The 19309-nt window shown below is 27.3% G+C and overlaps 1 protein-coding gene across 4 annotated transcripts in view; it reads right to left on the bottom strand.

Annotated features, from left to right (window-relative positions):
• Positions 1–1074: 1074 nt before the first annotated feature.
• The window catches only part of ckn (CRK like proto-oncogene, adaptor protein), a 288310-nt gene continuing 270075 nt past the window's right edge, over positions 1075–19309 (bottom strand). For 2 of the 4 annotated variants that reach the window (XM_075374427.1, XM_075374426.1), the window contains 3 exons: positions 16853–16940; positions 8182–8287; positions 1077–5388 (listed from right to left, as the gene is read on the bottom strand). In XM_075374427.1, coding sequence (XP_075230542.1) covers positions 5265–5388; positions 8182–8287; positions 16853–16940 — 318 coding nt within the window. In that variant the 3' untranslated portion in view covers positions 1077–5264. Of the gene's footprint in view, positions 5389–8181; positions 8288–16852; positions 16941–19309 lie in introns of all 4 variants that reach the window. The other 2 variants (XM_075374425.1, XM_075374424.1) reach the window with 2 other exon arrangements.

Below are 19309 nucleotides of genomic sequence, written 5' to 3'. Positions count from 1 at the left end.
CTTTAGAAATGGATTGTATGTTTTTAAGTGGCCCTATACACCCTTGTCATCGTGTGTTCTTTTGAGGTTTCAATGTTCTACAAGTCTGTTTTCAGGGTGATCTGTTTGAAAGGACTGGTCTTTTGACTTGGTTATAATTTTTAATCAGGGTGGACGAGTTTTAACTTGAGACAATGCTAATAACGACCACAGTGCGGGCCAATGCCCACTACACCAAAAAAAAAAGGAAAAAAATTAGTTGATACCTTAAGTAAGATTTCTTGGGATTCATATTTTGGTTGATCAATGAAATGACAAAACATTTAACTACAATTTCTAATTTATTATTTTAATAAATCAAATAACATAATCTTTTTTTATAATTATTTGTTACAACATTGCTACTATAATATTAATAGGAATGATATATTTGTTTGTGTAGGTATATATATATATATATATATATATATATATATATATATATATATGTGTGTGTATATGTCTGTATGTGTATATGTGTGTGTGTCCCTTAGGATGTTAAATATATAGCAGTACAATAATATTTATATTTAATTACATTATAATAACAGTAACATTCTATCAATAAAAGAACAATTTTACAATACAATAATACAAATTCTTTAAAATTTATCAATTATTCAATCTTATAATAAAAATAATAATTCTAATTACAAATAATAACAATAATTACATTTACTAATTTTACACGATTGATTATCACCAGTATTTATTTATATGATACTGGATCGTACATAACTTTTTCCTTTACAGTAAATTAAATGATCATCTAATTACTATCAATTAGTAATAATAATAATTAATTACTAATAATCTGATCATTATACATACATAATCTTCTAAATATACTACTATATTTAGTAAAACGGAGATTCAGACATATCCACCTAACCAGTCTTATATATAGACAAATAATTCTTAAAATTATTCAGTTAAAAAAAAGAAAAAAGATTTACATAAAATGATATAATAAAACAATCACAAACAAATATTAGTCATTTAAATTCAACTCTTAAAAAAAAAAAAAAAAAAAAATAGGAAAAATGTCTAAATCTGCTATGGTATGAAAAACAATCAAAATATTAAATTGCAATTTATTTATAAATAAATTTCTATAAAATAGAAATTTATAGAAAAACTCCTATTTTATAGAAATTTTAGCAATTACCATTATATTATTAGATACAAAAAAGTTATATTAATATTATTGTTTTTAATATCTGTTACAGAGATAGAGAACTCTACATTCAACCTCAATTTATGTTATATAATAAAGTTTTTTAGCATTCTTTCATTATAATTATGAACTATAAAATAAAAGCAAAATCACCTGAAAACTTTCTTAAATTAATACAATTTTTATAAATATTTATAAAATTTCATCAGAGTACAAAATTGAGGCTTCTAAGATAGGATATGAAAATGTTGAAAATCTGCAAAGTAGTAAACGAGATGATATTTATAGAAGAAAAAAGAACTGTGTTTAAAACATAATAAAGAAGAGAAACTGTGTAATAAGTACAAATAAGACATTTGAGCCACATTACTTACCTTGATCGAAAGAAGATAAACCAAGAATATCTATCTGTGTAATGTTATACAACACAGAAATCACAAGGCAGTAAAGATATTGGTTTTGTTGAGGAAGGAATTGTAAAACTACCAACTTTTAAGTTGAGAAAATAAAAGATTAAATAAGTAACAAATCTCTGGGTGTATAAATTTATAGTGCTCAACAACATGGTGAAAGAATGATCTTTGTATTCGCATATAACACAATAATTTTACATTTGATATGAATATTTCCTTGGAGAGGCGTAATTAAATAATATCCCAATTAAATACCAAAATGTTATAATATATTGCATTAAAAAAATATTCAAAAATAAATTTCCATAAAATGAAATTCTACCATGATAAAAAAAAGTTAAAACACAAACTATCCGATTTCTGTTTTAATTCATAATGATACATCAACTGATAAGGAATACGAGAAACAGGCTTGGATTTACCTGGGAGAAATCTCAGCCAAAGTTTAGCTTTTAGTGCAGTTCCTGGATAGGAAACAAGAGTCTTTGGATGGACACATTGGAGTCACTAATCCACTAAGCTTTAATCAAGAAGGAACTGCTGCAGTCATAGTGCCACAAATGGAATTACTGATCGTATCACTTTGCACTTGTTCAAGCAATACTGTTCCTAACATATTAGTCATAAATAACACAATAAAAAAAAAAATCTCCTGTGCAAATCTGTTACAAATTCTCTACCATTATGTTCAATTATTTTCGATTTTGATTAATAATAGATGTCAGATTTCATCATTGTTTACAGTACGAAAAAGTTATAGATCTATTATAATGGTTAATCATAAAGTATAAAATTTTAATAACTAACAGCAATATTATTAATACAATAATACAAACATATATTCTGTTAATAACACTAATAATAATAATAATAAATAGTAAATATAAGTAATATAAAATCACTTAATATGGACCGATTATCATTATTACATATAAATCTAAGAGCACCGTCTAAATATACACTCACATATACATTTTCTGTCAAACTATTTCATTTACAAAAAAAAAGAAAAAAGTAAAACCGGTATTGCAACAGCAAAAAGTAATTTATTAAAAAAAAAAATATATAATAACAAGTATGAGAATAATGAGGTCTGCGTGGTTTTTATTTTTCATAATATATATTTATAATCATCATTAATAATTTTAAAGGCCTCAAGTTTAATAATGCAGTGACTGTAATTACTTATCGATTACAAATGACTATCTTTACCATACAGTTATCAAACCAAAAGATTTTTAATTTATATTTTGATAATTAGAAACAAGATTAAAACAAATTTATATTAATCCATCAAGTAATATCAGATACACATTAAAGAATATTCGTTACCGTTAGTTCAGTGTCACTCTTAACATAATTTTCTTATGGTCATGTTTTGTCATTGATTAATAGTTATACTTAATTTTAAGGTTATATATACAAAACTTTATAAGTTTTAGTTTTACTTATAGTTGAATATAATTTTAAACGTGAAAAACATCGCATTCGATTAGGATTTGAACCCAGAACCTTTTGAATAAAATGAAGATAATCTGTTACTTTGCTGAAAACTTTGGAATCATCTCGAGATCTTTACTACAGATAGTTCTGAACTACAATTCTTTACATTACTGATTTAACTTCTTTTTTTTTAAACTTCTGTACTTTCTCACTGATTTTCAATGAAGAAAAATTATTCAATAAATAAAATCATAGGTAGGTAATACTTATCAAAAAAATAAGTATTTTAATTTTTGACAATCAATATAAAAGGAATCACAAAAAGTTAAAATTAAATATTTAAAAAAATTAAAATAAATAAAAGAGATAGTGATAAAAAACAATAAGTACATATAATAAATGATTTAAAAGCAATATCTGTTATGGAAGCTTAATTACCATTTTTTTTCTTAAATAAATCAACATATAAGCACGGAAATATGAAAATTGAAACAGTAGTAGAGTATAAAAAATCCCATGCCCAACTGGGATTTGAATCTGCTGAACGAATGGTTGAGATTTATTAAGTTATGAACTCGTACTATGGTTACAAATCAAATGAATCAATTTTTGACATACATATAGAACATGTTATATATGCAATTAAACTATCACGTATAAAATATAAGCGATAAAAAGAAAAAACTATTCAATGAAGTTGACTTTTTGTATAGACTAACACGATTCTGAAAAGGTATTACAAATATTGCAGCATTCATGAAAATGTTTTTCCTTATAAACTTTCACAGCAATTGTGAACATTTTGGGAAGGAGCACCCTTGAAATTGAAGGATATATAAGAATAAACTTCAAATGACTGAAACTGTATTTAATCTGATTCCTAACATTAAATCATCAATTTTGAATAACATTTGACGCAGTTTCACTGAAAACTGTTGGCATTTATCAGAAATTAATTATAACAGTCAACTCCATTAAAAATATCTTGTACATGTTAAAATATCAATTTTTGTATGTGGAGAACAAAAAAAGGAATCTACTGTGCTTCAGTAAAATATCTGTTTAGCTTACAAATAAACTTTTCAGCCAAAACTTAATAACATAAAAATTTAAAAAAAAGATTGATGCAGAACGGGTAACCAAGGCCAAAAAAACAGTTTAAGAAGTGCAGAAAAAAGGCAAGACATACAAGTAGAAATAAAAAGCTAAAGCTAGATCAGGAAGCTAACACTGATGACCCGGATAATGAAGCTGGACAATTTTAAAACAAGTAATATAACTTATTAATTTTAAAACAGGTCGTTTATGTAATTTTTAAATCCTCTTTTCCAAAAATCAATTTTTACATATTTATGACCCATTATTTAGGAACCACTGAAGATAACAACTTGAATTTTTTTACCATTATTTTATACATAAATATGTTTCAATACATCTAGCATTATGAAAATATGTGAACAATTTTCCATTAAAAAAAATAAAAATTCCAAAAAAAATTGAAAAAATTTATTATTGTTAATTTATATTTTATTAGGGAAGTGTTTTATAGTTATAATTCTAGATATACCTAACCTAATTAGAAAATACCAAGTAGAAAAAATTTGAAGCCTGTAGAATTAATAGTTCCTGAGATAGTGGGTCTCCAATATAACTAAAATTAACATAGCAAAGGATAGGTGGTTATGACTGGTAACTTAGCATTATCAGATAAGTAATCAAAAATACTATTTATTTGTTTCTTCAGGCTGATGCCTGATATCAGTTGCTGATGGACATAATGAATTTTTAAAGCATATAAAAAATGCCATGCCTAAACAGATCAAATCCACAACCTCTGGCTGAAAGCAAGAGATGCTATCACTCCACCAAGGAAATTGACTGCACATATCAATTAGGTTTTAATCTTGCTTGAAGTTTGCAACAGATTGTCTGTAATAAACCACCAAATTCAGGGAATTTTTTAGATAATCTGACAGAATTTGCATTATGCAACAATTTATGTATAAAATCTCTTGGTTTGATAACTAACATAACAGCGATAATAATTTTAGTTTACAGTACAGTCTTGTCACAGACAGTGTTTAATTCAACACTACTTATTATCAAATAAAAACATGGTTACACAACTACTGTACAATTTACATTCTAGTATAATTTATTTGTATAAACAAATACAAATAATATATATTTATATATTACACTTATTACAAGTACTACTCATCAGTCAATCCTTGTCTTTTCTCCTCTTCTAACATCGCATCAAGTTCATCGGTTAAATTGGCGAGCATGTTTCCGATATCATTTAAAACATCAGCCGGCTCTTGATTTGATTTCCTGCTAAATAATAAGATATGAAAATTATCAATACAATTCATATTTTACTAAATCAACATGCAAAAAGTGTTAAGAAAATATTAAAGTTCTTATTTAATATTTTAATTTAACTGCATTATATATTATAAACAAAAAAAAGGTAAATAATTAAGAATTAAGAATATAGGTAATAATATTATGAATATTGTAAATCAACAGCATAAATTTGCTAACAATATCAGTTCAGATGCTTAAATGTGATATAAACAATATGTAATGTAAGTAAACATTTGAAAACGGTGAACTTAAGTTATAAAATACCAAATTATCTCTACAGCTGAATCCTATTCAAGTACTTTACGGCACACATTCAACAAAGTACTTACATATTGTTATTCAATGGAATTTTAACTTTTAAATTAAGATTCAATTAAGTAAATAAGTCATGTGGTTTATTGATGATTAACTAACATAATCAAATTACATTGTTCTTCAAGAAAAAGTGAACTTCTCTAATCAGAGGCAGTCCCCTTAAGGAATGACTGTCTTATTCCTTTACCTACTTATATTCATTATTCTTCATCCTTCTTCTTTGAAAGATACCATGGGAATTGCAACAGCCACCAGTTTGGTTCCATCTGTGGAAGCAAGTCAAAAAACTAACTGGGCAACTAATAAATATTAGGTTCCAGTAGAATGGAACTTTGTACGACTATCCAGGGTCTCTGTTTCTTGTACAGAGGTTGCACATCACTATTATAGCCACACTATTGGCTGAGTGAAGTATCTTTCTCACCTTTCTATTTTTTTTAAGATCTAGACCTAAATTACTGGATTTTACCGATAAATCTTTATGATAATATGAAAACTGGGTTAAAAAAATCTATGTAATAGAAATTTAAGAGTACAATTTCCAAGGTATCTTTTTTTTATAAAAGTTCACTTCTACAGTCAATCCATTTTTGGGTTAAGATTACGCTTACATAGAATATTAATTAGTAATATATTGCATTAATATTGATGAAATTATACTGCTTCATGCACTGTACAATCAGTTTATAATAATATTAAACAATTTTTATGTACAGAACATTATGAGTACATTACAGTAAAGTGGTAAAATGGGGTATTTTAAATGGGGGTCATACATTTTTTTCACAATAAATTTCTGATAAAACATTAAAGTAATCATAAAGATTAGTATAGAGCTTGGAAAGGAGCTTATGATAATACAAAGGAAAGTGTTCGATCAATTGAAAAAATAAAAACAAATAAATAGAAAATAAAACACAATTTCAAATATTATTTAAAAAATGGACTTTTCTGTTAATTGTCCTTTGACATGAAAACTTCTATATAAGCTCCATACATTGAAAACAAATTGATTTATTTTTTTGCTAATGTTATTATCGTAAACATTTTGAATCGCTTAGAAGCATAAATAATTAATCTGGGGACCAATATCAGATTAGCCGTTTCAATTAATAAATGTTATGTATACATGGTACTCTTTAAATAACAATGTCATCTATTAATTCAGAAAACAAATGTAGAAGGCCTACTTTATTTAGTAAGATAAGTAAATTATTTAATGTTAATAAATTGTAATTTTGTCTTTACTGTAAAAGTATAACAAGGAATTACCACCAACAATTTTTGAAGTCTATGATTTATGCAATGACAAAATGAATGTTGTAAGGTCTTTGCAGAAGTAAGGTATCTTATAACAAAGAAATGCGATGAAGATCAGAAATGATCTCAACTATAAAGTAAGAGAGAAAGTGTTGGAAATGTCGTAAACATATGTCAAGCTGATGTGAAGTTGAATTTAAACTCATGATTATTAGGGTCTAATGCCATATCGGATCATTTTAAAATTTATGTAAGCGTGAACCTTTAAACAGACAACTATTGAATTCTATGAAAGAGAACTTTAAAGTTCACCATTACAGTATCATGACTACGATCTGGCTCCAGATTGCGGCCATATTTTTTTGGTGATTATTTACAATCATACAGCCCAAAGAATAACAATATTGTCTAATAAATAGATATCAACCTGTCTGAACAGATTTTACACGATATTCCCAATTAATGGCTTTCTTGGTTCAAATTTGTAAAAATTAGTAATATAACGTGAAGAGGAAAAAATTTTATAGTAATTGGACAGTTAGTTGAAAATTACCATAAAAATACCTGCAAGCTATGAATTATAATACAAAAGAATAATTTTATTTAAAAGGTAAGGAGGAAAGGAGTGCGATATAATGGATTTTTTTTCATAAGTCAGTTTGACAAAACACTTATGAAATACATTTATATACTTCAGTGAGCATGCTCAATGAATTGCAAAAAAATATTAGTTAGTTAACAATGAAAAAGAGTATAAAAATGCTGATCAATGATTTGTTACCGGGCAAGTGGCTAATTAAGAGATAAGTAAATGTGGTCTCCAAATAAACCGCATAATAAATATTTACAATATGGAATAATTTACTTTTATTACAATGATTTAAGAAAATATTTTTTTCATCAGATGTAATCTTGGCAGAGATTTTTCTATGAGTATGGTTTATATGGGTATTGTAATTCTATATATCTATATCTGAACAAATAAAATAAATGATAAAAACAAATTAACTTAAAACAAACAAAGTATTTTTTCGACCCATTTTCAAATGTTCTCAAACACTTTTAACATAACTATTTAATACGTATCATACAATTATATCAAATAAAATACAACTGCTTAATAAAAATTTGATCGCATGCATACTTGCTTAGAAAATAATTTACGTTACTAAAATGATTATATACCTGACAACAGGTGTTGTTAAACAAGATTCACTAGTGGCAATGGTACCGGTCTGAGCTTTGGTACTACTATTACTACTACTACAACCACCAACAGGAGGGATATAATCTAAAACAAAAATGCATATCTAAATTAAAACGAGTAAAATCAAATTATGGTGTTAAGCTACATTATTCTACAACAATGTCAATAGTAATTAAAAAATAACCAAATGATTATAATAAATTAAAACAGGTAATATAACCTGAAACTCATTTACAGAGGGATAAATTATTTTAACACATTACTTTAAAAATAATAAATGTACAAAAATTAAATTAAATAATAAAACAACCATGATGGCCAGGACTATCCAGTGATTATTAATGCGATTATAATATAACGTGATTGACAAGCAATTATAGATCGATTCAAATGGCGTGAATACTACCAGTCCTTAACAGGATGCACAAAAGATAAATGGCTAAATTTACAAATGACATGTAACTTTTCTAATCACTTTCTTACCTTATTTCTGTATATACATACAGATGTGTATACCTACAAGATTATTGTAATTTAATGATATAATTAGCATATACAATACATACAGAATGTTATGAAAAATCTTCTTTTTACTGGTAACACTATTTGAACCAGGTGGTTGTTCACACCTACACTCTAATCCAATATACAGTGTTGTCAATACTGGTAAAACTCTTTTCGTTAATAACTATTTTTTAATAAAAACATGTTTCATAAACATAGGTTCACAGGAATAATGAAGCAAAGCTTTATACGAGATTTTAATAAATTTCTGTATCGCACTGTTTTGTAGTTTTCAAGTTATAAAAAAAAAAAATCTTTAAAATATATTCTGTTTTAGGCACCAAATTAAGTGAAAAACCATTTAAAATGAACGGACAGAAGCTACATCATGCATTTCAGATGCTATGCAACAACATTTACCAAGTGCAATAAGCTAGCATAGTAGTACAAAATGAAGTCACAACCGCACAAAAAGCGATATGACAAAAATTGAAACTTTTCTTACACAAACTATATTAACAATATGAGAACTGAAAAAAAACAACTATGTCAAATGCTATGAAATATATAAAATTAACAAATTTTATTGAAGAAAATTCTCAAGATATACTTAGTGTTACAATCTTGAAGCTTTATCTGTTTTAATCTTGAGGTTATATCTGTTTGGGTGTAATATATAACTGTTGCAATATATAACTGCTGCAATATATAACTGTTGTTAACTGAGAACACACATATATATATATATATATAGAATCATATTCTTCTGTATTATATACAAATATATTTATTTTATTAGATCACTCAAAGTAGAGAATAAATAAAGTAGGATGACATACCTTACTCCACTATCTATGCAAGAGCACTTTTGTGATTTATTCGCATCATCAGCTGCATTACATATTCATATATTTATCTCAAATTACATTACAAACTTCATAAGATATAATAAACTTAATGTGAATTTAGTTCTTTTATTTAAAATTTAAAACCTTTAATTCTTTTATTTTATGAATTTAAACTTTTATTCAGTGAAATTAAAAATTAAAACAAAATCTAAAAAAATGAAAAAATTAAAAATTAAATTGCAAAAAATGTTTACATATCTAAAAATATGACGTCAAGGCATAAAACCAAATTAAAATTTCAATTTAAAATCAAATAAAAATAATTTTAAGTAAAGCAATTATGCATGTTGTCCATTTAACTGAACTTACTTTACTGAAAGTACAGTTAAATGGGCAACATGTATAATTGCTTTACTTAGAATTATTTTTATTTGATTTTATGCCTTGACATCATATTTTTACCTATGTAACAATTTTTACAATTTAATTTTTAATTTTAATTAATCTTTCATATTTTTAAATTTTGTTTTAATTTTTAATTTAACTGAAAAATTCTTAAAATAAAAAGATTACAAATTTTAAATAAATAAATAAATGCATGACATGTTATTTTATTTTATAAAGCTTGTAATGAAATTTGAGATGAATATATGAATATGTTGTGCAGCTGATGATGCGAGTAACTTGCGAAAGTGCTCCTGCATATATAGTGGAATAAGGTAAGTCATCCTACTTTATTTATTCTGTACTTTGGTTGATCTAATAAAATAAATAAATATATATATTTTAAATAAAATAAAAGTAAAATTCAGCTATCCACCACAGTGCAGAATCCTTCTCTCTCAGAATGTTTCTTACCTTATTTCATTACTTCTGAATTATAATCAAAAGTGCTTTCAAGGATTATCCTCATCATAGCTGATCACTTTTGAAAGTGCTTTCGATTACAAATAAGAAGTAATGAGATAAGGTAAGAAACATTATTAGATTCTGTACTGTGGATAGCAGAATTTTACTTTTGTTTTTATTTAATATAATTAGTAGAGGGAGATATAACAAAGAAAAAATTGATTTTACTAACACACACACAAAACTTATGTATATGTAACTGTCTCTAGAATACATATTAACAGGTAGAGAAGCTTCTAGTAATGTAAAGTTACAGAATAAGAAAGAAAAAATGATGAATGTACATCAAAAAACAGATTGGAAAAGAAAAGTTCAGAAACAAGGAACAATAGAAAGAATTTCTAGAATATTGTATAAGGTTTGGATAATAGAAACCATTACATTTGAACAAACAAAAGAGTGAATTGGCTGCTTTACTACAGATTTATTCCACTCAAGCCCTGGAGGTATAAATATTGCCAAGGACCAGTGAATATTGATACAGTAAGGATTAAATGTGAAGTGTATCACAAGAATGTTCAAATTTGTAACAGTGTTCTTGTTTATTAAGGACATGAAGCAGTTTGGCGAGTTCATTGTTAATCGGCGACAAAGTGACATATTCATAGATAGAAGTGCAAGCTAATTTCCTTTTGTAAATATTACAAATAAATAATTCTTGTACAAAATTAATTATTGATTTTGTAATTGTTATCTCACTGCCATAATCACTAGTTAATTTGTATTAACTAATGTAAAATTCATAGTAAAATCAATTGTATTTGTGACCAATATAATTTGCTTATTTTTTGCGTAGTAAGTTATTCTAGAGTAAATAGATTGCATTTGTATAAATTTTAATGTATACTATCACTCAATATTCTTGTCAGATAACATGAGATTATATATATAATATACATTTAGATTAAATTTTTTAGAGTCCACTTTTTTCTTTCTTTTTCCTCCGTACATTAAATAACAATATATAATACAACATTTTTTCAGCCTCCTCAAAGTACAGAATTAGAGAACATTCTTACCTTTACTTTTTCATGTTCAAAACGTTTTTGGGCCTAAGCTCATCTTCAGTGATGTTTTTTTTTAATAATTCTTATTTTTTTACATTTACACATTCAATCATAGCTTTTTAATTTTATTGTTTATTGACAAAAAAATTTAAAAAATTCAGAACAAGTTCAGTCAAGAGAATGAAAAAGTACTGCAATAACTATTAATTCATCAATATCTTATCTTTGTATGCCAACTTAAATAATTTTAATAAGAATGTCCTCATCAACTTCAGTTTGCAGATTTATAAGGATAAATTTACGTTTATATCATCTATACATACAATTTTTCTAAAATTCCTTTTTTTCATCTTCAGTACTTATTTTTTCAATTATTTCTAAACTAGTTAGTTAAAGGATCTACTCATTTTACCAATATATATTTTTTTGTAACTGTTGCATTTTATTTTATAAATACCAGAAGAATCAAATTTATTTTTTATTTTTTTATCATTATAATATTTTAAATGTTTTATTGTATGATTATCAGGTTTATATTTTTTATCATTATATGCTTAAATCAAGTTTTCTGTAATTTTATTGATATATGAGTATTTTATATAAATATTTTCACTATCTTTATTATTATTTATGGGTATTAATGCAGTAATGTCTGTGTTATTGAAAAATTCTGGATTATATTTTTTATAGATATTATCAATCAATGATGTACAATATTAATTTTTTAGCTATATTTTTATATTATTTATTTAATTCCTGTTTACCGTTTATGTATTTAATTGATCTGTTTATCATGTTTTTAAAAATATTAATTTTTTGGGACCAAAGATGATTAGAATTCTTGTTTATAATGATTTCATTTGAGGTAGGGTTTTTATATATTCCAGTAATTATTTGTATGTTTTTATTTATTTTAATATTTACATCTAAATCATTTATTTTTCTATTATGTTCCATTTCATATGTCAATTTTAATGTTTTATGATATAAATTTAATTTATTTAAAATTACTTCACATTTTTTTATTTATTTAATCTTCAGTTTGCGAGGTGACATTTCATCGACACACGGTGAGATGACGTCATTTTGACACCCCTTAATTTTTTGTTAACTTTTTACGTAAGTTTTAGTAAATTTTTTATTTTAGTTATTGTTAAGTGAATAAAGGTTTTTAAAACGCCTTTAATACTTTAAACCACTTTTTAATACAGTAAAACACTTTAAAATAGGAAATAGTTTATTCCATACTTCAATTTCACTTTCATTTTGAATATTACGCCTGTAACCAATTCGTAATAAATTCTGTGCTGCAACTCAGATATTTCTTCTTGGTTCTACTTTAGACCATCTAAAATTGGATTCTCAGATAAACGCTTTCATCTACTTCTCCATTTTTTCAATCATTAAATTTTCACCAGGTTCTGAAACTTCAACCTCAGAATCTGTGTCATGTTCGCTGACAATACAGTTCTTCCGATCAACAATACAGTTATTCTGATGACAATACAGTCATTCCGAGGAACACAGTATTCTTCATTTCCTACAGCAACCACCTCTCGATTTCTACCTGTAACCCATTCTTAATTACCATTTGCACCTAGTTCCCTATTTTGATCTGTAATTGGTTCATCAATATCCCCAAATCCTCACCTTCCCATCCATTCAGTTCACAAAGAATTGCTTCTTCAAAATTCTGATCATTCACATTCATTTTTACACTAGAAAAAATTAATACGATTTGCTAATAAAATTGAAACAACTACATCCAAAGAAATTAATGCTTAACCAAAAATTCACATTATTTGATTATTTTATGAAAGAAAATTGTACTTACAGAAATAGTGAGCACACATCAGTTTGATGTCAGATACTTGATTGTGAAAAATCAAGCACTATAGAAATTCTCAGTGCATGGCAATCTAACTATAACTAAAAAATAACCAGCCACTGCAAAACACGTTTCATTATGTGATCACGGGTGGTGGTAATCATGTAACAACCAGATGCATGCCATAATTTTCACATCACCTCACCAGTTGAAGGATATAACTGGTTCATATATAACCAAAATATCATCCACGTATCTGACCTATAATAGAATTTTATGTGCGTGATTTATGCCATAGACTATTCTACTCTCAAACTCCTGCAGATAAATTTCCGACATTACAGCAGGTAAGGGAAATCCCATGGATAAAACATTTTCTTGTATATAACAGGCTTCATTAAATTCAAAATAATTCTGCTTACATAAATTTCTAATCATTGTTATATTATTTAAAAATTTTTGATCTTCACTTGTTTTTATTAATTTTTTTTTTATTATTGAAGAAGGGCTTAGACCCGAAAACGTTTTGAACATGAAAAAGTAAAGGTAAGACTGTTCTCTAATTCTGTACTTTGCGAGGCTGAAAAAATATTATATTATATTTATAGGAGAATGAATTATTTTGGGATCTCGTATAACCCTTCAATAACTGAATTTGAATCTACTGGATCACTTCCTGTAAACAAAATTAAGTAAATAGTATATTAAACACTGTTATGACATTTTTTATGTCTGAACAACTGCAATGTGAGATAAATTTGTATTTCCTTAAATTTTAAAACATATGGTTAAACTATTACAAAATTAATTAAAATATGTCCAGTGAAACGTAAGTCACTCACAATACCTTTTATTACATTTTTTAAGGAATTTATAATGGTTAATAAGAAATCAAATCTAATTTAATAGCAATAAATTTTAAAAAAATATAAGTTTATTATACATATAGTTAAGTACACACTAACTTAATATGATTTATTTAGTAGTAAAAATAAAATTAATTAGGTAAACTTTATAAAATATCTGCATCAAAAGTGGATATAATGACAAAATATAGTAATTTTCCCAAATGAATAATGCAAAATGAGAACAAAACTTAAAAACGCTGAACGAGGGTAAATCAAACAGTGAAATTAAAATAATCATTTTCTTTATTTGCAGTTACATAAATGATATATGATTAGTTTCCAACACAACCCCTTCCTACTGCTATAATCTATCTTTTAACAAGCTTTTGAATTCCTTCCTGAAATAAACTTTTCAATCTGGTGCATAACAATTCTTTCATCAGTTCAATGACCTCTCTATCAGAACAAAAAAATCTTCCCTCACAGCTCTTCTTTCAGTGAGAAAAAAAGATGAAATCACTTGGAGTCTGAACTGTATGGTGGTTGGTGCAGCAGCTCAAAACCAAGATCTTGAAAGGATGGGATTGTTTTATTTGGCCATATGATTTAAAGCTAATCCTGAACCAAAACATACTTTTTTTTCTTAATTTTTGTCTCTGGTGATTGCAGTAGATCACACTAGTTTTTACTAACATTTCACCAGTGAATCATTTATTTAACTTCTTTGATATTATTATTTGAAATGAAAGGCCTACCTTTCTGTTGTTTGTCACAGAGCGAAATCCTATCTTTTCCAAATTCTATCAATCTACACGCAGATCTTGCAACTGTTTCCATATTGTTCCTGTATTCTACAAATAATCTGTTGGTGTATAAATAATCTATTGATCATCCCCTTCTGAACTGAGATGACACATTTCTGATTAGTTTTTAAACAACACCTAACAATGAAAAAATACTTCCAATGAACAGATGATATGAGCTTATGATTTACAGTACAGCAGTCAGTGTTGCAAGATATAATATTCTGGGAGGGGATATAAGAGTTTCCCTTCACTTTTTGACTTTCCCTTGTAATTAGCAATAAAATTATATAAGTACACCGATCAAAATATAAAATTAAATTCTAAAGAAATACAAGATTCAATAATTAAAGTGAAGTTATGAAAAAAAATCCTTAGTTTTTAAGATATTTGAAAATAATACTAACATAAAAAGAGTCAAAACTCATTCGGAAAAATTTCATTTAACAATAAATAATATTTAAACTTCTAGAAAGTTTTTCTAATTTTTTGTATTTCAGAATAAGAAATCTTATTTTCTTATTCTATGTTTTTTTTTTATTAGAATAAGAAATCTAATTATTTTTTTCTAATGTGTACAGTACAATTTGCTCAACAAGTAATAAGCAACCACCAAATTACACCGGTATTCACTGTCTAGTATTCACATTTGTATAAAAACAACTAACCTTTACTAAGATTTGAACCTCAGAACCACTGATCTCTATATAACCGGATAAGGGATCCTGGGATGGTGTAAAATACAATTAAGTGTTCAATATTGAAACATACTCCAGAGCCACAGAATGAGCAGCAGGGAACTAAATAAAACCACTGTATGCTTGTGCGACTATAATCATAATGGTAGGGATGTTTATTTTACTAAAGTCAGATAATCAAAAGAACGATCATTTTCACTACACAAGCAAAAATTTATGGACAGTTGTAGAAAATTTCAAGTCCTAGTACAGGCAGTTAGTTACTTTTATACAGATTTGAATACTACCCACCAGGTTGGTCTAGTGGTGAACGTGTCTTCCCAAATCAGCTGATTTGGAAGTCGAGAGTTCCAGCATTCAAGTCCTAGTAAAGGTAGTTACTTTTATACCGGAGTTGAATACTAAATCATGGATACCAGTGTTCCTTGTTGGTTGGGTTTCAATTAATCAAGCATCTCAGGAATGGTCAAACTGAGACTGTACAAGACTATACTTCATTTACACTCAAACATAACATCCTCATTCATCCTCTGAAGTAATACCTGAATGATAATTTCCGGAGGCCAAACAGAAAAAAAAAAGTTGTAGAAAATTTATATAGAGATCAGTGTTCAAAATAAAAAATCAGAACACTTCTACTGCATCAGTTTAAAACGTGGTTTTATCCCTATTCTTACACTTACCTTTGTGCACGCGCCGTTTCATTTTATTTAGTTCTACCACTCATTTAGTGATGCTTGTTTATGCTTCAAATTTTACCAATTCCAATACATGGGTCCCCTATCCAGTTATATAGAGATCAGTGCTCAGAACATTTGAGTTTGAAAATCAGCTGTTAAACAACCGATTTATGACAATGAAATAACCATTAGACCAGGCTATAGGGCTAAATCCAATTTAAAAAATAAAAATATAAAATAAAACAGATAAGATGAACCCAGTTATATAACCTAAGCAAGCTGATTAACATCGCTAACTAAATTCTGCTGTTTAAGACTGCTGCTAACAGCCAATTTGACATTAAATGACAGAACTAGATATTATCAGCTGCATTAATGATAGTAAACAATAACATATTTGTAAAAATATTTATATAATTAAATATTTTTATTCTTCTGAATTTTTTTTTGTTTTCTTGTCTCAAATGTCCAGGATTTGAATAAAACAAATGAAATATCTACAAACAAAAATTTAAAAAGTTTACCTGCACCAGTTCTTATCACCCTTTGCTTTATTGTTCCAGCATTTTCATTGGCAAATGGCAATGAATCTGACTCAGTACTTGAACTCGACTGTAAACAATAATACAATTTATTTTATTATTTTTTAAATTAAATAAATAATCAATCTAAGAAGGCTGCAGAGCAAACATAAAAATACATTTTCACACTTTAAAAGAAAACAATTAAAATCAGTAACCTCTAAATGCAACATATTTTATAAAATAATTTTAGAGCTAAAATTCAGCTTCAACAGATCACCAAAATTAAAGAACATTTGTTAAAGAACAATGTAGTTGCACTCTGGATGAGTAATTGCATGTTATTAGCATTTAATAAAAGAAAAATGTAAACAAGACTAATGGCAGGAAATATTAACTATTGTCATTATGAGATATAAGATTTAATTAGATTGAAACGGTATTCTCTGCTGGTATAACAACTGTTTATAATTATACAAGGGTTATTCAGTAATAAAACAGATGAACATTTTTAATGAAAGAAACACTTAATCCAGGCAACTGAAAATTTTGTAAGCATTGGTTGGCAACTTTGCGAAGAATGTTAGTCAGCTGCTCGATTAATATTTACATAAACATAACCTCTAAAGTTTTAGTTACGATGGCATGTCCGTTTGAAGAAAGTACTTTTGGAGAACAGCGTTCTGTAATCTGATTTTTACTTTTGGAAAGTGTACAATTGTCAAAAATATTCTCTTGGATGAACAAACAATATGGCAGTAGTTATATGAACCGTGCTAGTTTTTATGCGTGGGTAGGGAAAGTTTAAAAGCGGCCACAAAAGCATAACCAACGAGCACCACTTTCAGTAACAGTGTTGACCTCGGCACTAGATTCTCGTATTGATTCAGTTATCCAAGAAGACCAACAACCTTACATTTGAACAAACTGCTGAAAAATGTTGAGTAAGTGTGTTGGCACAACTCATTCCATCATTCAAAACAAACTGAACTACTGTAGGACTTGTGCAAAGTGGGTTCCCAGAGAGCTTACCGATCATCACAAAGCTGAGAGATTTTTCATTTGCACTGAACACAAAAATCGTTTCAATAAGATGGTGAAGCAATCAATTTTGGACAGGATTTTAATCTGTGATGAAACTTGGACTCCGGCTCATTTAGAGCTGAAATCCAAGCGTTAAAGCACGCAGTAGAATCACCCTGAATCGACTGTCCATATGAAATTCAAAATACAATCATCAGCTGGTATGGTCATGATAACCATTTTTTGGGGTGACTGGTCTGACTTTCTGCGATTATTTGGAAGAGCAATGCACTATCAACAGCCTATACTACTCAGACATGATTGAGAAGTCAAGCTCACGTTGAAGAGAAAATGTCCGAGATCGCAAAGGAAGGGTATGTTTCTTCTTCAAGACAATGCACGACCTCGTATAGCACAACTGATGCTGGAAACTATTGACTAAGTGGGTTGAGCTACTATCTCATCTTCCTTACAGCCCTGACCTCATCACTTTGAATTTTTATACATTTGGTCAGATGAAAGAAGCTTTGCGTGGCATCAAGTTCTATAACAATGAAAAGGTAAAGAAAAAAGTACAAAACTGTCTTTGAGATCAAGGTAAAGAATTCTTTGCTGAGGGGATAAGAAGACTCGTAAAAAGATGGGACCAGTGCAGAGAATTTGGTGGGGATTACATGGAAAAGTAGACAAAAAAATTGTATTAATTTAATAATGCATTTTTGCTGTAGAGTTATATTTCTGTTTAATTATGGAATGACCCTCGTACTTGTTATTTATTTGTATAAGCCTAGTAAGTAATTCAGAAACTGTTTCAAAATATATAAATATGGGCTCATTTGTTTAATCTTTTGTATGGGAGAATCTCATAACAAATATGGAAGAATATAAAACTCACTATTTTAAAATCTGTTTAACGGGAATAAGTCAGTATCTATAGATAAGTGAATTATTAAAGAAAGCTTTTGTTATTTCTGGGGCTATTTTATTCCTTCAGAAAGTTTTGGCCTGACACAGAGATGACACAAATATGACCAAATGACTCTGATATTTGTCAAGAATGATCCTTTAGATGGCATGCTGTGAAGTTGCAGATGTGTGATTTTAGTTGTTAGTTTGTGGTGATCAAATAAAGCAAAAATGTTTTGACATTTTCGGAAAAATGGATAAATTTGAAATTCAAACTGTTATAAAGTACTTTGTTTTAAAAGGTTTAACCCTGAAAGATATATAAAAAGAGTTATATTCCACTTTTAAGGATTCTTCCCCTTTGTTTTAAAAAAGTGGGCTGTTGAATTCAAATGTGTATGATGTGATGATGTGTTGATTAAATGATAAAAAATCTATTTTACCTTATTATAGCCTACATTTATACATTCTGAAACAATTTCTGAATTAATTATTAGGCTTATACAAATAAATAATTTAAATATGTAATTC

This window comes from Lycorma delicatula, chromosome 9 (assembly GCF_047948215.1).
Source record: "Lycorma delicatula isolate Av1 chromosome 9, ASM4794821v1, whole genome shotgun sequence".
Taxonomy (NCBI): Eukaryota; Metazoa; Arthropoda; class Insecta; order Hemiptera; family Fulgoridae; genus Lycorma; species Lycorma delicatula.
Note: the sequence above shows the minus strand (reverse complement) of the source record. Positions and strands in the feature narration are given on the sequence as shown.